We start from the raw sequence: 22,452 nt of genomic DNA on the forward strand, positions 1-22,452 counted from the left end.
ACTGGGTATTAGAAGAGGAAAAATGATCTTTCTATTTGATAAAATGAGGTCCCTACTCTTTCAAACTTCTGCCAAATCAAGTTGATATAAACCTTTTAGAAAGATGCTTGGCAATACATGTGAATGGCCTCGATAACATTCATATTCTTTACCCAAGTCCTAAAGAATTGATCCTTAATCTGGAAAAAAAATGCATGCATAAATATGTTCATTGCTTTACATGGAAAAATTGCCCTATTTATGATCATTTAGAATAACTAAACCATGAAAATACCATGGAAAATATCCATATAGATAATATCTTTTACAGCTGTGCACAAATAAGAAAAAAATATACATAGAAAATGAACACAGGGACAAGGATTTTTCAAGTCTTAAGTATAAACACTTAAGCAGCTATTCTTAAATCCTAAGAGATTGTTACAATTAATGTGATGCTTTATTATTTTATTACAAATGAGGAAAGTGAGATATAAGGCGGCAAATTGCTTGGCCAAGGTTAAATTCAACATTTGCTATTGCTCTCATACCTGTTCTGGTATTTTCTTGTCTGGAACCATTTGAAGAGAATATAAAATGCTTATTAGTATTTCAAAAGAGTACCTTAACTGATTATCATATCCTAGAAGTTGAAAAGATAAAAATATTGTGATACCGAACCAAAGAGATAATAACAATGAAAAGCGTACCACTCAGAGACCTGGAGGGAAGGTGCACCTCTGACATCTCTGAGTTTCATGTCCTTTGTGTGTTGGTTGGATTTTCAATGCTGTCTGTTAACAATTCATTCTGTGTCTTGATATCCAGACTATACTATATACTGAAAGGCACATAAATTTGGAAAAACAACAACAGAAAACAGGATATAGATGAAAAAAATACATAAAGAAAAATAAATTAGATAATGAGTTTAGATTTGGAAGGTATAAATAATGAAGGTACAAAGTGAAATTGCTAACCATGTGAAACCCCTTCATATCCATGACAGTTTTCTCACAGTTAATGGGGAGGCAACAGCATTATAACCCATCGTTCTTGTACCATCGTGAATAAAATCCATATTTTAGCTATGTTCCTAGAATCTGCACCAAGTCAGAAATCTCTGCCCAGCCATATGAAATTAGCAATTTTGATCTGAGTGAAAGATAAAGTTCAGATATCACTGGACCAAGATATGCGCACTCCTTTAAATTTCCTCCCTGCTTTCTTCCATCTCTCTCATTAGGAAAATAAATATGACAAGATTTTCAAAGATTAATGTAGCCCACTTTATTACTTGTTGAGTCACCATGTGGGATGAGACAAGGGTGTAAATGATTTAGCAAATAATAAAACTCCATTTCAAATTATTTATACCTAAAATCACATTGTATTAATTAGAGATCTAGAAAATGGTGATATGGACCTTCAATCTCTCCTTAACATTTACATTAAGGTTTTATCCTATTTTTATGTTTGTTTATTTATTTATTTATTTTGGTGCTGGGGTATGAACTCAGAGCCTCATACATGCTAAGCACACACTCTCACATGCACATGCTCACATGCACGCGTACTGTTATACTCGAATTCGGGACCCCCAGAAGACCACCAGAGACCAAGATCCATGTAAGCAGCAAAGAGGTGTTTATTGCGAGCTAGCCCGGTCCCCCGCGCACACAGCAACTGGTGAGGCTGAGAGGCCCCGAGCCCAGGGTTTGCAGCAGTTTTATACACTCTTTTGGGGAAGGCAGGGACTTCACATATATCATAGCATCTCTTAGCAAATCATCACACACTGTGGGAAAATCATAAAACAACTCTAAAACATGATCAGCACATTCACTGGCGGGAATAAGATAGGTAAGGCTGATTGGTTAGTACAAGAGGGAGATTCATTTGAACTGATTGGTTTAAGCCACGAGTGGAGTACATGAAGAACTACATGGTTTCCCAACATGTTATCAACCACCATAAACTACTGAGAGGGTCATCTGGCATCCCAGGTATTTTCCCTGTCTCATGCTGATTGGTGGTTGCTAGGGGGTTGCTATGGGTCCTTACCTAGCCTGACTGAGTCTGGGACACCTGGCTCCAAAGACTTCTCCTGTTATTTGTAGTAGGGTGGGTATGTGCCTATGAGTGTTCTGTGGGTCTTTCCAAGGACAAGGGTCACACCCCCTTCCTTGGACAGGCTTTGCTCTGAGGTAGAGGCTGGTTTTTCAATACAAAACAAAAAAAGCCTGAAAACGTGAAATTTTGTATCAAGTTAATGATTTTCCAAATCTTACCTTTTGTGTGTGTGTGTGTGTGTGTGTGTGTGTGTGCGTGTGTGGTTTTTTGGTTGTTGTTTTGTTTTGTTTGGGTGCTGGGGATTGAATCCAGGGCCTTGTGCATGTATCCAAATCTTATCGTAAGGAGTAGATGATATAATTATGAGTTCAAAGCCTTGAAGTAAACCAGTCACTTTCAACTGACAAATGATTTGGGATGGAAAAGTGTTTGACTCTAAACGTATAGAATTTAATGATCTGCAAGGTCCCAAAATCCAAAGAAACTTAAACTAGCTTGACTATTCTTAGTCTTCATATGTTGTATTTCTTGTCCTATTACACAGGATGTTTTGAATGATTTTTAAGTCTGTACTTTTAGAGGTTGAGATACAGGAAAATTTCAGCTCATCAGTACCCAAAGTCCCACAATTGACTTTGGAAGGAAAATATTATAAGCAAATAAATCTACCTCCTGAATTAAGGGAAATGATCAAAACCCCAAAAGCCTGGAGAAGGTGTCTTGCCTTCTATATGCTTAAAGTTGGGTCTCTGCATGGTCCACATCGACCTCTGTGTACATGGAGAGTAGATCTTGCTTTTATTGATCTGGATCCACACTAGATGCCCTACCATCAAGGACAGGTTGTCTGCACTACACACTCTACTTCTAAATGAGCTTCGACTCATCCATAGAACAACAAGATGGAATTTATGGTTAAACTGAAGTTTTAGTAGGACATTTGTGTAGCCATAATCTCTTTCCTCTCCTGTTTCCCATTGCCTGTTGCTTCTCTTTGTCTTGCAGATGTTTTTAATCCATGAGAATGGGGGGATGGGGTGGGGAAGGGGGTAGTATCAGTACTTTGAATGCCTTAGTCCCTCAGATTTGGATGAACAAGATCCTGATCAAATATCGGGCTCTTGTCCTCACTATGTGCAACGTTTTTGTTTTCTAGATTATTCAGGACAGAATATTCAAGCACATATCACGTAACAGTTTAATATGGAACAAACATCCTGGAGGATTGTTCGTACTACCACAGTATTCATCTTATCTGGGAGATTTTCCTTACTACTATGCTAATTTAGGTAAGTGCATTCCTTGCAGACAGCTGCCTTTGCTTACACTCAAGGTGTGACCCAGAAGGACAGACCCCTGATTCTTCTGTTCTATAGTGGGGTCTTCCCAACAGCCTGCGCTACAGACTGCCTTCCGAGCCCCGTTGTAAATGGCATATCAAGTTCAAGAGTTATAAATCCAGTAGAGCACTGAAAAGTGAGGACGGTGGTGTTGGGGAGCCTCGTTTCTCATCGGAGAAGCTACTCTTTATATTTAATAGAGTTACTTCTTATTAAAATAGAGGACCCTCAAATTATGGGTCATTTTGAATGTAATAATGTTAGCTATAAATTTAGGTCTCTTCATATATAAACTAGAGTTAGAAGAGCTCTCCCAACTTTTTTTTTTCCCACAGTCTCTATCTATACCAAAGAAAAACTGAATTAATAAAGGTAAAGGAGAAATAACTAGAAATGTATGACAAGGGCACATTTATTAAATTCTCTGAACATTTATGGTGCTCCTCTTATATGCTGTTCTAATGCAATGCTAGGTGCATGGAATAAAAGGTCAAATACATCTCTGCTCTCAAGCAGCATTTAATCTAATCACAGTGGGGAAAGGGAGACGACAGGGAGAAAGCTCCACAATAGGCCACTTCTGCGGCCATAGATATTTCCACGGTTTGAGTCCTGGTGGCTCTCATGGTACCTGAGCCTTGGACATTGTCCTTCACCAGAGCCCTACAGAAACCCTGAGATGGTAAAGCATCTTGCAAGTTGCTGTGGCAGAAAGACTCAAGATTTCTCTCTAGGCTATTATTTTCCAAACCATCTCACCATTTTAAACTTTCATGTTTAACATGAAACCAATAATATGAAACACAAAGAAATCCATAGCCTGAAGTACCCACAGTGAGTGACACAGAACCCTTGAACCCAAACCAATCGTGTTATGGGGACCATATCAAATTCACTGAATAATCCAGATAGGGTAATACATTTAGAATTTAGTAAATGTCCAGTGAAGACAGCAGTTAAGAATTTTCATTTCATTTCTTTTAGAGCTTTGTGGTTTTTACTCTGAATTAGCACATTAGAAGTGTGTCAAGGATGCTTCTTAAACTATTATAGGGAAATCTAAAACCAGCAACTTGTTCCCATTGTTAAAAATGCAGTTCCTCAGTTGTGTTTATTCTTTCTTGAATGTTTGCCTAGGTAGCGGGGCCATTATATTCTTTCTACGTTACAAATAAAGTGCTTTTCAGATGATTTAATCTTCTCTACAGAACATTCATATGACTCTCTAACATGTATAGTCTGATTCTAACCTTGATCCCTTCGATATCAAGCTTAACTCCAATGTCCCTGTGCTCTCTTGTTCTCATTTAAGCTACTAAAGCCAAATCAGTGGCTCTAAACTAATGAAGTTTTAAAAGGTTCTTAACCTAATTCTAACTTTTTATGGGTTCTTGTGGGAAGACTCACCGGGAGAAGCCATCTCGCTGCTTTGCTTTCTCTTTGGTGGTCGTGGTTGTGTTGCATATGTATGATCCTTCTCTACCCAGGGCTTCAGAGCACACCGTGTGTAGGAGTCAGCATCACATACTTTTGGTCTCAGATATGTTACTGACTCACAGAGAAAAGATTCCTGGAGTACTGGGGCTTCCTTTCCAAAATCATGATTCTGGTGGGAGGGGATGTGGGGAAAACAGCCAACATGTACTGAACTCATATGACTTGTAAGTCCCATTCTAATTGCTTCATGTGCATGAACTTATTTAATCCTCACAGTAACTCTGAAGTGTTATACTGTTACTTGACGCCCCATTCCACAGCTGTGGGAACTCAGACAGTTAAGTACTTTTCCAAGGTCCCACCACTACGTGGTAGAACTTAGATAGAACCCGAGCCTAGACAGGCAGGTTCTGGGTGCTGTTCTTTTAACCTTTGTCAGTTGCTCGATATTATTAATCAGGCAAAAAAAAATGTCAGTTGCATAATTAAGAATCAGATACATGCAAACCCCTGGGAGAGAGAACACATTTGTGTAAATTCATGTTGAGATAGATAGAAGTGAACTGGAAGATTGCTTGAGAGTGTGAGTGGTGTGTGTGTGTGTGTGTGTGTGTGTGTGTGTGTGTGTGTGTGTTTGTGTGTAGACACTGGGACTGAGAAACTGAAGAAAGATGCAAGAAACATCACTAAAGGAGGGAGGGAGTGCCACAGGAAGAACCTGGGAATGGACATTAATCTGTCATGTTTTGAGGTCTCTCGAGACTGAGGCAGTAGTTAAGTAGCAGCTTTTCACCTCATTTCTGTTCTGTCAGGACGTAAGAGGCAAAGGGAAAATATGCTAGAAGGGAACATTAGCTCCAAGGTGAAGCAATGGAGCAAAAAGGAGTCATTTTCTCAGTCTTGTTTTTCAGTGTTCCATTAAGCCCCTCTCTGCTTTCCTTCGCAGGTTTAAAGCCCCCCTCCAAATTCACTGCAGTCATCCATGCGGTGACCCCCCTGGTCTCTCAGTCCCAGCCAGTGTTGAAGCTTCTCGTGGCTGCAGCCAAATCCCAGTACTGTGCCCAGGTGAGCGCACCTGCCCTCTTCTCCTCAGCAGATCAGAGATTCCTCTTGGCTTCTTACCTGTTAGACGCTTGGCTCGCAGGGTTCATGTAGCATCAGACCCTGTTACTCTCCTTTCATGCACCAAGCCTCGTTATTGTTTCCATCAACCCAAAGATTCTTGGAAGTAAAATCTGGCACAAGTAGGGGTGGGTTACAGAAAGACCTTTGCGCTATTGTAGATTCACACACACACACTCAGAAACGCACGCTTTACACATTTCTATATGTAAGTACATTATTTAGTTTTTAAGTGTCAAAATGATAAGAGTAATATCAGAAAGGCCCCTGGATCACCCGGAGCTGCGGGATGCTAAGTTCAATAGAAGAAACGGCCTTGTTGGTGTCAGGAGGCACCAACTTTTCTTTCACAACCAAGACTATAAAATTAAGAGCAGAAGATCATGACTATGATAACAGTATTTTTAAAATCAGTATTGCCCCACTCTTTAACAGTGGTTTTTCTGATTTGTGAATTAGTATATGTAAGAAGGTTTATAAATGTAGAAAGAATCAAATCATGTTGAAGCACACATGTTTTTGAACTAAGTGTCTTTATTGGAAATTATAAAGTCACATAAAAATCAGCAATCATTCTGGAAACTCCAAACATGAGCTCATCCTAGATCTATCTTGAATTCTTTTATTTCGCCCACATTGCCTGGCATAGAGCAAGTGTACAACAGATGTTCAGATGTTTAGTATACATTTTTATTTAACTTGATCAGAGTTGATCTTCCTCATCATCGTAAGATATCAGAATTTTGGAAACTACTTTATTAAGCTCCAGCAACCTTGAAGTTACTTCTTTCCTCCTACCCCACAGACCCATTTTTAGGTTGTGCTTTCTGTTCCTTTCCTTGAAGTGATGAGATTCTCAGGGTTGTATGGGAGCAGTCTCACTTTGGATTTCAGTTTTGGTGTTGTCCCTTCTACCTGACTGGACTCTCCAGCGAAGAGCCTTTGGGTTGGAGACCTGCATTAGATACACCTAAACCGGCCCTCCATCTAATGACCTGTTCCTTTCAGATCATAGTTCTATGGAATTGTGACAAACCTCTACCAGCCAAACACCGCTGGCCTGCCACTGCTGTGCCTGTCATCGTCATTGAAGGAGAAAGCAAGGTAGGCCTCAAGTTCCTCATGGGGAACCACCATGGAATCTTTATTTCTTCACGGGCCACTGTCGGTGTTCACCCTAGAAGAGTCAACCCCATAAGAGCTCTGCATATTATGCTTTCTAAAACTGCACTTGTCTCAGAATATCCTTAGCTTTAACAGCCATCAGCTTTGGAATCAGCAAACCTGGGTCTTAATCCCAAAACTAGTAACTTTTGACTTTATGTGTATATATATATGTAAGTTCTTAGAGCTTCATTTTTCTCATTCACAAAGTAGAAATAACGATGCATATCCCATAGGGTTGCATGAATTCAGGGCCTGGCAATAATAACCTTTCCACAAATCTTGAGGATGGTAGTGCTACATGGGTTTGCTTCATTATGAATCCAAATGAACTGTGTCTTTCAGAAAAGATGTTAGATGATTTCCTCACAGTTACCTAAAAAGGACATTTTCATCCTAATTTTGTTTGGGTGCTTCTATCCAAAGTCTCTCACTGGGGCTGCTCTCTGATCCCTGCTTCAGATCTCCAGTCCACTCTGCCCAGCTGAACGCTCTTGGATCATCTTGTGGCCCTTTGGACCTTCGTTTGCCAATGTGCTAAACTGACAGTGGATGCCAAGTGTCATCTGGCCATACCCAGCCTTCTCGTCTTTCCACTGTTTCACCATATAGACACCGTTGACCATTGTGTCCCTCTCTCTACTTTCTGTCTTGCCATTTGCCTTAAAACTTGACTGCTCTCCTCAACTCTTCCTGTTTGTCGTCATTCCCCTACGTCCTTTAAGCCCTGTTCACCAGCTACTACTCCTGGAAACTTCCTCGGCTCTTGGCAGCGGGTGGCGAGCTCATCTCTCCAGCTTCTGCTTGTTGCTTTCTTGTAGATTTTCCCATTGGTGAAGAAATCAGTCGCTACTAAATGAAATTAAGTTGGATGAAGCAGTGTCATCTAAGAGACCAACTTTATCATTACTCAAGGGATCAGGTCATGAGGGACTGGCTCCCACTAAGTAAAACACCCCTGAGCCAGAGTAACAGAATATCAACTTATTGGTCAAACCATTTGAAATCATCAGCCAACTCCTCAAAAGTGACAGTTTCATATGGCTCAACCTAGTGCATAGAGAGTTGCCGTGGTCGCCCAGTCAGGATCTATTCAGTTGCCATTTATGATGCCTACTGTGTGCTGGGCACTGTGTTCTAGGCTTAGAACACCATGAGGAACCAGATAAATGCAGTTAGTGTTCATAGGGCTGGAGTCCAGCCACATGCTCTGGGCATCAGTCGTTCTACCCTGTCAACCCTAGTTTCCCAAGGGGACTGGCACACAAAACTCTTTTGCCCCCAACCCCTTATGTCTACCTTCCCAGAAGAACAGTCTGTCATAGTAACTGCAGTGATCCCGTGACAGAGCCTGCAGCCCTAGTCTGTGCTCAGAGGTATGCAGGCAACTCGGGTTTGTACCCTGCCCTGGGTGACCAGATCTCTTTCTGGGTTGATGTCTTTGTTTGGATGTGTCAGGATGTTCAGATCGGATCCAGTCTCAGTGACTGGAGCTGTTCTGACTCCTGTAGGTAGTATGCACCGATTTATTAACTGACTTTATTTTTTTACTCTTGGTGAGGGAAAAAAAAAAAAAAAACTTCCCAATTGCTTTATTTGTAAAATGATGATGATGAAAATACTACCTTTCCCGGTGGACTTTATCCAGTGTCTTTCATGAGATACCTCAGATTCTCCCAGCCATATCTATGTCTGGGCTCCTGGCAGTTTGTTTAGTCACAGGCTAATTATTGGCCACTGATCTACTGGGCCCCATGATGTGTGTCTTTTCTCTCCCTGTCAATGTCCTGTGATTGCCCCTCATAGGGAAGAAGACTTTTCATTGAAGCCTCGCTTCAGACTGCGTATTTTAGGGAGCCTGAGCTACTACAGAGACCTACTTAAAGATTAAATGAAATACTGTGGATCACTGCTTAGCCCAGTGTACCTGTTACACACACACCAGGAGTTCAGTAGCTGTTGGCTATTCTTCTGGGAGGTATTATCACATCCTGATTTGTCACAGGTTCTAGAATCAGACTTACTCTTGTGGGACCTAACGTGAGTTACTAAAAGTGCTTCCTCCTTCAGTAAGTGGAAGCACTGATAATACCTAACTAATGCAGTAGCTAAAAGGATCAAATGATCACTGCTATGCATACAGGTGTACCAAGGAGTATGGACACATAGTAAATGCTCAACGAGTATTTCCAAGCTTTGTGGAATTATTTGTAGGCATTTCTTATCTGCCACACTAGACAGTAAACTTCCTGAGTCTTGGTCATTACCTAGTGCTGTTTGTTAGTTCTGAAGGAATGGGGTGCTCACGTGGTGAAATACTTTTTAGGTGAACTCACAGGGAAAACCCAGTTCACTCATGATTGACTTGGCACTTTCCTTGGTTCCTCTCCCACTAACCCACTTGGGAAGGTGACTGAAACAAAGTATTTAAAAAAGAAAAAAAAAAAAAGCCCCTGTTTTTCCACTACACTTGAAAGTGGCTGGCTGATGGGTTCGTGACCCATTGATGAAGCAGGTTCTGAAAAGAGAAAACAGATCCTTTAAAGCCAGAGAGCAAGTGACAGGGAAGAATTCTAGGACCTCCTTCTTCTCCATTTAAAATCTCCAGATCTAGCCTTGAATTGAAAATCGATGTGTGTATGCTGCTTTGGCTGTGAAATTCTGTTTTGAATTTATGGGCCTTGTCTTTGCAGTTTTCCCCTACAGGCCTAACAAGGGAAAGGTCAGGGCAACGCTAAGCTGGCAGCTAATGGGTCTTTCCTTCCTCAGTGGACATGTAAACAGGACCAGGAGAACTGCTTCGGGCTGAGATTTCCGAGTGCCGAGTGTATGTGGCTGCTGATCGCTTTGTGTTTTATTTTGTTTTGAAAGCCTGAGAAAGATGTTTTAGGGAAGAAAGCCTGGCTCAGTTGACAGATGTGTAGGAGCAGCCCCTGAAGCCAGTCACACTGCAGCTTTGTTCCTTGAGCTCTCAGAGAAAGGTTAGCATGGCTCCGGCCAGTCTTTAATGTCTGAAGATGCCCGTGCTTCGCAGGCATGGAGCCTGAATGGGAGACGAGTCCTGCAGACGAGCTGGCTTCTCCATATCGGCCCAGCTGGGCCTTCTTTGCGGAGCTCTGATTTGCAGAGCGTGTGCGCCTTGGCAGCCAGTTAGGTGTCTCCTCTTCCTCCTCCCCTTCCCCTTCATCTCCATTGTTGAGCTACTTCAGTCTCTGGGCTTTGTGCTTCTCAGGCCATGGCAAGCGTGTCTTGTCTCAGGTCTCTCCGTGTGAATTCAGAAGGGTCGACATAACCGTTACATACTTCCAGAGGACAGCAGTGAAGGTGCAGTCACCTCATCTGTCCCCATGTTCACTTTGAGGTTCTTTCCAGACCTGCCACTGTTACAGCACTCTGGCTGAAATGCTCAGAGTCACAGCTCCCAGGTTGAAACCAGGGTGCATCTTGGGCAAAGCACTTTTCCTTCTTGCTCCCCAGTTTCCTTCTCTATAATATGGGTTGTAATAAAGATGAAATGAGATGATGTTTATAAAGGACTTGGAACATTTCCTGGTACATACTAAATGGTCAAAAAGTACTAGTTCTTGGGTGATGTATTCTACACAAAGGTGAGGAGGCATGACTGTCATACAGTGGTCTCCCCAGTCTCCATGTTCCTGATGATGCCCTTGTTCTCAAAGCCCCAACCAGACACATACACACACATCTCACCATGCTTGATTCTGGATTTGGCCAGAATTTATTCTTATATTATTTGCACAATTTTTCTAAATCTGTGAATTACATGTGTTATTACTTACTAAAAATTTTTCTTTAAGTCAACTTAGTCTTATTTATTTATTTATTGTGATGCTGGGGATTGAACCCAGGGCTTTGTGCATGCAGGGCAAGCACTCTACCAACTAAGCTATATTCCCAGCCCATACTTAGTTTTACTTTAATGAAATGATTTGTAAATTACTTTTATTACTATCCTAGATTGGTATAGCTACAATAGAAATGACAATATATTCTTTATATTCTGTACTAAAATAAACATATAGTGGAATTTGTAAATATTTGCAGACCTGTGATCAGCCTGGCCACACCTCTTTTTCACTCCATCCTGCCTTCCAGGTGCTGATTCTCTCTTCCATCCCTTTGCATCTGCAGAGCCTCCTATGTGTACTGCCCACTGCCATCTGCACCTGGTGATTTCTGCCCCTCAAGGTCTTCCTCTGTACTTCCAGGCAACTGACTGCTCTGTCCTCTGGTCTCTTGGCATTTTTCAGTTTGAGCTAAAACTAGTCAAATGATTTGTGATCTCTACAGACTACGAGCTCCTCAAAGACAGGGCACATACCTTATTTATCTTTGTCCTCCTTCAACCAGCAAGGTGCCTGGTACACGGAAGGTGCCCAGTAGTTGTTGAACAAAAGGGAGCAGAAATCTTTCAAAGTTGAGGAATGACCAGGCAGTAGAACATCTTTATGAAGGTGAGGAAGGGGGAATTTTCCTGAAAACAGGACTCTGAATATACCTCTGTTTTTCCCTCCTTCCCTCCCTCCTGCCTGCATTCTGCCTAATCTGCAGGTGATGAGCAGCCGGTTTCTGCCCTATGACAACATCATCACAGACGCTGTGCTCAGCCTTGACGAGGACACTGTGCTCTCCACAACTGAGGTAAGAGCCAGCCCTGAGTGGGCTGGAGACTTCTTCCAGCAAGTGCCCCGCGTCCCAAGGTGCCAGCCCTTCTCTTGCCTTTGCTGTGGTGAAAGTTGAAAACATTTTTCAAAACTTTCTGCAGAATTGGTTTTAATTAACCCAGCACCTTGCTCCACCTGGCACCCAGAGGAGGGCATTTCTTCTTTTGTTTTCTCTGCTAATTGGCTTCTCATTTGCATGACTGGGCCTGTCTCTCCCCTGCAGCCTGCCCTCTGTTTTTTGTTCTTAAAAAGCACAGTTGGAGGCAGGTGAGTACTGCCAATGGTAGGGGGTTCTCTAATGCATTATCCTGAGACTGTGCAGTCCAGAATCGGACACCCATCCTTCCCTACTTATCCTAATCCCTGTTAGGAATTGCTGTTCTGGGTTCTAAAGGCAGTTTTCCTGTCTTCACCTAAAGCGCTCTCCCCCCCCCCCCGACTTTAAGGCTGAAATGGAGACCCCTGCTATTTTAGGTGTTCAGATATTTGACCAAAAATAAGATTTCCCCCCACAAAAAATGCATGTGGGGGAGAAGACAGATATGATAGAAAACCAATTTTTTACAACTCGAATGAGTATTGATCTCTGAAGCCTTACTTTAAGGCATAGTTGAGATCAAAGACAACTGTATAAAAATGTAATATATCAGAAACATTCCATTCATGCTAGCTGAAACAGCATAGAGACTTAACTGTTTATCCTCCCCCCTCCACCTTTCTTTTGCCTCTTTTACTCATTTTTATTTTCCTTTCTAGTTAAGCATAAGCACTGAGCAGCACACACTCTTCTGGACCCACGCCACACTGGCCCTAACAGTGGGCCTTGGTGTTGACCTAGGCCGCCCAATTCAGTGTCTCTTTCTTGAAATTCCACGGCTGCTTCCAATTTCCATCCAATGGACTTGAACAGACGCTATGTACAAGGGCAACCTAAATAACCCCAGGACACAGTGTCCCGGACCTCACCTTGTTAAAATGCTTTCTATGTAGCCAAAGCTCTATAAATACTTGTTGAATGAATGGCTGAGGGAGTGAGCGCTGTGTGGATTAAAGGGGGAACACACAGCCAATTGTGCCTGTGCAGCGGCCAGAGCAAGAGTTGTCCGGAGCAAGGGTTGCCGGCAGAAGAGATGCTTCACATTCAGAGGGAAAGATAGCTATGAAATACAAGCTGGGAGACACACCAGCCTGCATTTTTCTGCTGCTTCCTGCAAGGGAAGCTGGCATCCCAGGAGCACATTCATTCAACAAGTATTTATTGAGAGATTTCTTTGTTCTGCTCTCTATGCCAGGTACTTTGGTTACACAGTTCCTGCCTCTATCTATCAAAGTCCTGGCAGCAAACAGAATTTGAATCAGATGATTCAAGGGGAAGGATTCAAGTGGAAGAATCTGGGATTACTTAGGAGGGATGGGTGGGGAGGTACCTGCAAGATCAGGAAGCAGTGTCTACCCCTAGACCTCAAGGGAAAGGAGAGGCCTCCCTACAAGGGCTGTGCTCATGGAGAGACATGACTGCTGCTAGAACACTGGTGCCAAAGTAAGAAGGTCGCAGGGAGGAGACATTTGACATTCTCTGGTTCTGTCTCCATTTTCTTGCTGGTGTTTCCCATTGCCCTGACCTATCCAAACACCAGCCAGTAAGGAGGACCAGGTGGTGCAGGCCCTGAGGTCCCATCATTCCCAGTGCCTAGAGCAGGGCAGAAAGAGTGGGCAGTACATCTCAGAGGGCAAACACTGAAGAACAGCATACTGTCATGGGGGATTGAATGGTCAAGACCACTACCTGAGTCATCGTCCTGTGGCCTGGAGTATGGATTCCTCTTTACCTCTTCCCCTGGGCATGAGGCAATTAGTCTCATCCTGGGGTTTGTTTTTTCATGTCCCATTGTGAAATAACTTTCAGCTGTTGTGATGCATCTTTGTGCTGGTGAATTTCCTTTCAAAGAATAGCAATTCCAACCACTCTGTGCATGCTGGGAAGAACATGTGTTGTATGTGAAGTAATTAGAAGTCAACGTGGGTTGAAAATGATATGTAAATTTAAGAGGCTGGCAGTCGGGTTTGCTTTTGCCCGCTCATCAGTGGAGTGGTTATGTTGCCTAAAATGGTCATGGGCAAGGATTTCTCTTCTCTCTTTTTTTAGGTGAATAGATGTTGGTTCAGCTTATTTCCTCTCCAAGGGTTCCCAGCTTGTGTAAATGTCTCTCTGTAGCACTAACGATAGAGTTTTAAACAGCATCCTATAAAGGGTATTAGATATAGTTGGTTTATAGTTATTTACATTTATCTGGGTTGCTGCAAATCCTCAAAAGAAAACAGATGTTGATTTTTAAGAGAACAGGCCTTAAGCTGACCTCTGCCTTCTTTGATGTGTTAATGATCTCCATGAAAGCAGCGCTATCCCAAGAATCATAGTTTTTATCTGAATTTACTTTTGAGTTCCTTTGAAATGACTTGAAACAGCTTTGAGAGGGTAAGAAATTCATGTGATAAAAAACACCCCATTGGGTTCTATAGTAGCTGCCCGTGCATGTGTTTCCTTTTCAAAGAATAACGGAAAACCCCAAAGAGTGCTGACAGCCGGGCAGATTCTTTGACAACAGGCAGCAGAATGTACTGGCCCATCAGTTGGTGCCATTAGTATGGGATGCCAGTGACAATGTATAGGTTATCGTGACCTAATTTCAGTCTCCTGGCTAATGCTGCCCACTCCCCCTGCTGAGTTTTTGAGATGTCCCATTCCCCACCAAGTTTTCTTAATGTAAGTTCCACCAGCCTCCTCCCCCAACTCCCCTCAAGGTTCGATTCTGGGGAGTAAGCCATGTTAAATCTTTTCATCTTGAGATAGGGGAGTGTATTAGAGTTTTCCACAGAAACAGAGCTAGTGGAGATTTATTATGAGGAGTTGCCTGAAGGATTGTGGAGGATCGGATGTCCACCATCTGCCATCTGTAAACTGGGGATACAGCAAGGCCTGAGAACCATGGCAGCTAATGGTTAAGTCCCAGAACAATAGCAGTAGGAGGTGATGGCCCAGCAGAAGCCGGCAGGGAGGAAGGAAAGAAAGTGGATTCCTCATGCCTCCACCTTTTTGTTGCCTCCTGCCCCTCCATGCATTGAATGCTGCCCAGGCAGGTTGGGAGCACAGTCTGCCTCCTTGGAGTCCATTGATTGGAATGTGAATCTTGCAGACATGCCCAGAAGTGATCTTTTCCTCCAGGTTCTTCTTGGTACAGTCAAGTTAATGCATACAATTAACCATCACAGACACCAAGGTTTCACTCAGAATTTATGGCTGTTTACAAAAAGAGTGACTTGGAAGCCTGAAGAATTTGGAGATAAAAGGATCTTTAAAAATCATCCAAGCCAGTGTTTCCAAAAAGATGGTTTGTGTACATAAAATAGAAAAGAGTTGTTCATGGTTCATTACAAGTATTTTATTTAAACAATTGTTTTTAATTTAGTCTTTGTTAGAAAATAATATTCCCAATAATCAAACCCAGAATTTTACTGGTATTTTTACCTAGGATAAGTGTAATTTTTTTTTTATAAAAGTCAATTTGAAGAAAAATCTTTCCTAATACATTGAATATGTGATATGAGAATGCGGCAAAAAAGCTCGGGAAATATTGGTCAAGGCCCACTGGCTTCGGGGTAAAAATTTTAAAAAATGTAAAATTAGCATTTAAAAAAAATTAACATTTAAGTGTATAATTCTGTGCTGATTCATTTGTTCATAATATTGGGCAGTTATGATAACCTCTGTCTTAGAAAACATTTTTATTATCCACAGTGGAAACCCTGGACTAGTCAAGCAGTCATTCCCAGCCTTTGGCAACCCCCTGGCTCTGTCTTCTATCTGGGGATTTGCCTATTCTGGATATTTCTTGTGCATGGAATCTTGTGACTCGTGGCAATTTCTGTCTGGCTTCTTTCTCTTAGTATAATGTTTCTGAGTCTCCATGCTGTGGCACTTGCTTTACGGGTGTGTCTCATGATCACACTCTGCGGTGGATGGAACTTGGGCTGTTTTCAGCTTTTGGCTTTGATGAATGGTTACTTGCTCTTCTTTTGAACTTCTTTGATGGCAAGACCTAGCAACATCGTTCAATCCCCCAGCCACCATCACAGTCCTGAGACTTGAATTATTTGCAGAATCAATGAAATTTCTATTTGCCTTGCTTATCAAGAAGAAATAGGTCAAAGGCTTTAAATAGTAACCCTTATAAGTCATAAATTGATTTCAACACTATAGCGAGAGAGCCAAAGAGAGGTTAGAATACAGTACACATTGAACTTGAAACCAGAATGCCTGGGTTGGAATCTTGGCCCTGGCACTTGCTGCTGCACACAAATTACTTGAGCCTCATATATGTTCATATTCCATCCTGTAAATTAAAGATTATAAGAGCACATACCTCACTGAGTAAAAACATATAAGCACCTAGAAGTAGGTTTATTGCATTATAAGCACTACACCATTATGAGCATTATATGATGCATTATAGTTTTTATCTTCTGTTTGTTTTTTATTTTTGATTCATCAAATGATCATAGCAAGTCAGAAGTGAGCTTACACACTTGAAAACAGAAGCAGGTTCAGAAGGACTTGCGTTGGATCCTTATAAACACTGGAAAGCCCTCAGCTTCCTTTTCTTTAAAATAATCCTGTGGCTTCCCTGGGCCTGGTCCTCACTTACTCTTAGCGATTTCACTTGTGGGTGCTTTTGTGGAATTTCCTTGCACTTCAAACCTGAGAAGCCTGAATTCTTCTTTCTTTGGGGTTATCTACTCTGTCTTCATGTTAAACTTGTGCTTTAAAAAAGAAAAAAAAAATCTTTTCTCTTGCTCTTAAGATGCTTTAATTTCGGTCACTTTGGCCTTGATATCTGCTGGTTATGATGCTGGTTAGATTCACTCTGGATGCACACAGGAAGTCTGCTCTCATTTATAAAACAGATGTGTCATCTCTGCCTCTTGTGACTCAATAGTCACATGTACCTTGTGTTGGGGCAGGGAATAACTGCTTTTTTTTTTTTTAACTTTTTTTTTTTGCTTGAACAGAGAGGATTTCTAAAAGACATATCATCAAACTTTTTTTTCCTTTCATTTCCACACTAATCTGAAATTTCCTTAACAGAAAACATTAAAATGTGCATAATTATGGGGCGAAATGTCAAGCAGTAAGTTTAATTTGCTGATGAATACATGGAATTAATGTTTCGAAACAGTCTCGGGCTTTTGCATCATGAATTAGAGGGGGAAGGTAATGTTTTGTTGACATTTGTTAACACTGTTGATTGCTTATTTGGCTTGTGTTCTGCCTGCAGGTGGATTTTGCCTTCACAGTGTGGCAGAGCTTCCCCGAGAGGATTGTGGGGTACCCCGCACGCAGCCATTTCTGGGATAACTCTAAGGAGCGGTGGGGGTACACATCCAAGTGGACGAACGACTACTCCATGGTGTTGACAGGAGCTGCTATTTACCACAAGTGAGCAGTTTACACATTTCTCTCATCTCTCCTCATATTTTAGTTTCTGGCAACTGCACAATTAGGGACTTGGGCCAAATCTAAACTTTATTGAACATTAGTCTGTGTCCCCATATAAGTTTTGTCATTGTGGCAAGTGTATTTTTTAAACCAATGAAACTTTTTGGCTTACTGCATTTCCTGAATAGTATTTTCAGTTAAGCTGAAATGTGGAAACTCTGCTCAGGGGTATATTGGGTAACTCAACTTTGAGAATAGCGACAATAAAAACCGTATCTTAATAGAAGAGCCCCAGTCATTGTTGTAGATGTTTGGAGTTGCCATTGAGTGAAACAGAAAAAAAAAAAAAAAAAGTTTCTGCCAATGCAGAGGAGACCCAATAGGATGTTAAGGAGATGAGTGACGTATTAAGAGTAAAGGATCAGAAATGGTAGAGACGGAACAGGTTGGCAGGTGGCCAAGGCAATGCTTATTGAGCAGGTGAGATATGCACAGAGACTATGAAGTTGGTCAAGAGCATTCTGGCCTGGAGTACAGCTAGAATAAACACCAAGAGGCAGAATGTGGGTGGAACAGTCTGATGAGAGTGGAGTAAGTTAGAACAGGTCAGGGAGTTTAGGGAGCCCAGATGCAAGAGGACTTGACTTTTCTTCTTAGTGACCCAGGGAGCCAGTGCAGGGATTTGAACATGAACTGATACCGTGTCAATGTTTCAGGCATCTACTCTGGATGCTGTGTTGAAAACAGGCCACACAGGGACCAGGTAGAAAAGGAACATCTATAAAGAGGTGATTGGCATTTTCTAGAGATGAGGGAGCATGGGACCAGGAAGCGAACAGTGGAGATAATAAGTAATGACTAGATTGTGGGCATATTTTGAAGATGCTTTAGCATGATGCCTTAATAGATTGGGTGTAGAATTTAATGACTTGTGTGTTTGGGGAATTCGATGCTGTTGTTGTTTTGTTTCTTTGATCTGAGAATGAGAAGGACAAGAGCAGTCATCAACAGAGATGGGGAAAGCTACAGATGGAATGAGAATTGTGAGAAATATAGAAAGTTCAGTCTTGGACAGGTAAACACATCCAAAAGGATATGTTGAAAAAAGCCATGGATGGAAATTTAAATTTTGCACTCAGTTGTGTATATTTGATCTTTAAAACCTGCCATCTAGAGAAAGGTAGCCAGACTAGTGAGTATACATAGGTAGCATTTCTCACTGGATCCCTGGTGGAACCCTGTTTTTTTGTCTTAGTGAAGGGATCAGACCAGTCATACCTTAATCTTTGTTGTAAAGAATAGAAAATCTTGCCATCTCGGAGACAGGGTTGGAAATGCCCAATATGTGAACATTTAAACTGAACCCTGTTCTCAAGATTTCACCTCTCAAAAGTTCCTTGTTCCCCTTCCCCCTCCACCACCACACAGATGAATCTGATTCTTTCTTATGGTTTGTCTCACGTGCAAGTAACTTCTCTTACCATCTAAGTATTCAGTTTGTTTCTAACTGACCGGACTGATATTAAAGTTAGCCGAACAAGCAGTATCTGCAGCTATGTGTATCTCTGTACCTTGTTTCCTCATCTGTAGAATGGGAATAATAATACCACCCTCCTCATAGATTCTATATAAGGATTAGAGGAGGCATTTATAAAACACTTTAGAATATTATCTGGCATATAGCAGGTGAGAGATAGTGGTCATCATCATCACCATCCAGCAACATGTGTAGGGACTGAAGGAAGGGTTATGTGCATCAAGTCCACCTGTCATTCTGTAATAACACCCTGGGAAACCTGTCTTTGGTTTTGACAGATATTATCACTACCTGTACTCCCATTACCTGCCAGCCAGCTTGAAGAACATGGTGGACCAACTGGCCAATTGTGAGGACATTCTCATGAATTTCCTGGTGTCTGCTGTGACAAAATTGCCTCCAATAAAAGTGACCCAGAAGAAGCAGTATAAGGAGACAATGATGGGACAGGTAAGGGAAAGGGAACTCTTCCCTTGCTTAGCTCACTGGTGGTGCAGCCAAAGGTAAGGAGGACTTGTGTTCCTCCAGGAATTCTGTAGAAGCATGATGAGGAGATATCAGAAATACCCGACATTTGAAAGCTCTGGAATGAACGTAAAGCTCTCATTTAACCTACAGGGACCTGCAAAAGATATGTCCTTAGAGTTCGTCTTAGTCCCTTCAGACTGCTATAACAAGCATACCATAGACAGGGTGGCTTAAATAACAAATATCCATTTCTTACCCTTCTGCAAGCTAGAGAGTGCCCGATCAAGGTTCCAACATATTCAGCATCTGGTAAGAGTCTGCTTCCTGACTCATCCATGACTGTCTGCTTGCAGGGTTCTCAAATGCTAGAAAAAGGGCAAGAGAGCACTCTGGGGTCCCTTTTATAAGGTCTCTAATCCCATTCTTAAACACTCTTACCCTCATGACCTAATCTCTTCCCAGAGTTCCCATCTGCAGTACCATCACATTGAGGATTAGGCTTCATATGGAAATGGGGCTGCAGCGGCAGTGGTGGTGGTAGGGGGGTTGTTGCACAAACATTTGGTCCATGGAGTTGAAGACCCATGAGAATGTCTTTAAAGTTTTTCATGGTGCCTTATTTAATAGCAAGCAAACAATATTGTCTTCAACACAGCCCACCAGTGTTTGCTCATGAGTAGAGTATGTATCACAGTAAAATGCCAAGAGTCACAGTATTTGATTTTCAGTTCTAGAACCAGCTTTAACAACCTGTGGGCACATCAATTGCCTTCTGAAATTCAGCTCATCTTTAAAATGAAAATGGTGAAATCATTCTCATAGAAGGGAAAGCTTTTTTAAAAGTAAAGGAAATTTTACTAGACTCTGTTCATTGCACTGATAGATTTCCTATACCTTAGACTCCTGGTACCCATTTGAAGATGTTGAAGTTGTTCTATTTTTATTCTTCTTGGACAGAACCAATGTTGTATGTAAGAATCAAAAAACATAAATTAAGGCCATTAGAGCTACCTGACTTGGATCACAGAGTAGGCAGCAGGATTGGAGTCCACCTGGATAAGCAGTCTTTAACATGATTGTGTCAGTTCAGTTTGGGTGTTTTCATGGGCCATGTTCTAACAGGTGTTGATCTGTGTGTTAATAACCTAGGTTTTGGCAAGGGTCATGTTAACCAAATTGGTTTTTTTTCACATTTACTTAATTTAGTGAGAGCAAACAATATATAGGATTTTAAGTTAATAAAATTTAATCATCTAGCATTTCCTGAGCACATACAGGTTACCAGGTACTGTTCTAGTTCCTGGTTATGACAAAAGAGATGTCCTTAGTGAGCAAAGGATTCCAGTGGAAAATTCTACTTCCCTCCAGTTACTGAAAGAACTAGCAAGAGGAGTTGCAGGGATATTTAATCTTAGGGGTTCATTTTGTGCCCTCTCGTAGATTTGCCAAATTCAGTCAAAGCAATGTTTCTAGTAATTTTTCAAATCCCATGGGGGCAAATTTCGATGGAACCTCAGATCTACCTGTATGCAACCAGGTACTGCATTTGCCCCCTTCTCCCTTCCATACCCATGAGTTTGTTGAAATTTTGTGTGCCTAGTAAAGCACGCAGACATCGTGCTCTAAGATTCAGTTTTCATTACAGAGGAAAGATGTCTTTTCTAATACATGTTGGTTGAACCAGAATAAATGTTCAAATCTAGTGGCAAAAAAAGATACTTAAATGATTCAATTCACCTTTTTTTTTTTTTAATTTGTGAATGAGAATGAGCCCATGCTCTTGGGTATCTCCATTTGCATATGTGAGTACTCCTGCCCTTGTGTGCCGGTCAGCCACTATGGGAAAGAGCCCCTCAAAATGGCCCATAAACCCACATGAATTTAGGAACAAAGCAAGACACCTATGGGACTGAGTGTCCCTTCCAATAGGAACCCACAGTCGGCTTCATTTGTGACCTCTCCCTGATTTACCATGTGGAGTCTCCTAGTGCTAAGGAAAGGAGCAAGCAAATGACTGGAGCGTCCCTGAGCCTGCCCCCTCATCCATAAAATGGGGGTGTTATTACCTCATGCTTTTACTTTCCCCGCTGGTTGTGAGCGCAAATGAACTTCATGAAAACACTTCATAGATAGTGTTTATTTCTCCTCTGCTTCTCAGAGATAACTTGACATTTGTATTTACTTTTGATGTTATTTTCAAGGATGATGACACTCACAGTTTTAAAGTGACTCTGAATGATTTTCACACTAAAATGTACTTTCCCATGAAAGTGTATTTGTATCAATGTGTGGGGACATAAACACATTGAACACACACACACACACACACACACACACACATACATACATACAAACTTACACATATACACACACCATTAAAGAGCTGCTTATTTACCTAAATTTTTTGTCCTATAATAGGGCAGCCATATTTTGTTTTCATAAAAACTTGGCTTTAAAGATAATAGGCTTAGTTTTCTATTTAAATTTTGTTACTCAAGTCATTTAAAGCTTGCTTTTATATCAATGTCAATCATTTACATGATCTAAAAATATTTAATCAACCTTAGGGGCAACATAGAGAGCTAAAAAGATTTTAATGGTCTTTTTTACTTGCCTAGAATACATTTTTTTCTGTTGTAGGTGAGCACTGACTGTTTATAGGAACTGATTGCCCTTTAAAAAGTAATCTTTGGGCACTTTAGAGGAATAGAAAATGCAACCATTCTTGGGTTAAGAGAAGAGCATAATTAGGGGATTTAAGTGCAGAAGAACAGCCTTAGGACAAGCTCCTTGTGCTTTGTGGAGTCATCTCAGTAGAAAAGTCTCTAGAGGGGAGGTCAGATTTTTAGCGGCCGTGTGATACTAGTCCCGCATGAAGTGTCAGGTTTTGTTTCTAACTTCAGCTATGCATATGAGTTTTAAACAAAGGGATTCCATAGATCTTTATAAAGGTAGAAAGACAGGAGAAGACCAGAGTGGAATAGGTAGAAAGACAGACTTCACAGTTACTACTGGTATCTTCAAATCAACAAGGATTTTTTATTTATTTTTTTAATATTAGGAATTGAACCTAGAGGAACTCAGCCACTGAGACATATCTCCAGCCCCATTGTGTATTTTATTTAGAGACAGGGTCTCACTGAGTTGCTTAGT

The 22,452-nt window shown here is 41.4% G+C and overlaps 1 protein-coding gene across 1 annotated transcript in view; it reads left to right on the plus strand.

Moving 5' to 3' along the window:
• The window catches only part of Ext1 (exostosin glycosyltransferase 1), a 263,866-nt gene that overhangs the window by 240,418 nt on the left and 996 nt on the right, over positions 1 to 22,452 (plus strand). The window contains exons 5-10 of the mRNA XM_005316213.3: positions 3,209 to 3,341; positions 5,776 to 5,894; positions 6,960 to 7,055; positions 11,688 to 11,777; positions 17,134 to 17,294; positions 19,110 to 19,281. Coding sequence (XP_005316270.1) covers positions 3,209 to 3,341; positions 5,776 to 5,894; positions 6,960 to 7,055; positions 11,688 to 11,777; positions 17,134 to 17,294; positions 19,110 to 19,281 — 771 coding nt within the window. The remainder of the gene's footprint in view (positions 1 to 3,208; positions 3,342 to 5,775; positions 5,895 to 6,959; positions 7,056 to 11,687; positions 11,778 to 17,133; positions 17,295 to 19,109; positions 19,282 to 22,452) is intronic.

Source organism: Ictidomys tridecemlineatus, chromosome 7, assembly GCF_052094955.1.
Source record: "Ictidomys tridecemlineatus isolate mIctTri1 chromosome 7, mIctTri1.hap1, whole genome shotgun sequence".
Lineage (NCBI taxonomy): Eukaryota > Metazoa > Chordata > Mammalia > Rodentia > Sciuridae > Ictidomys > Ictidomys tridecemlineatus.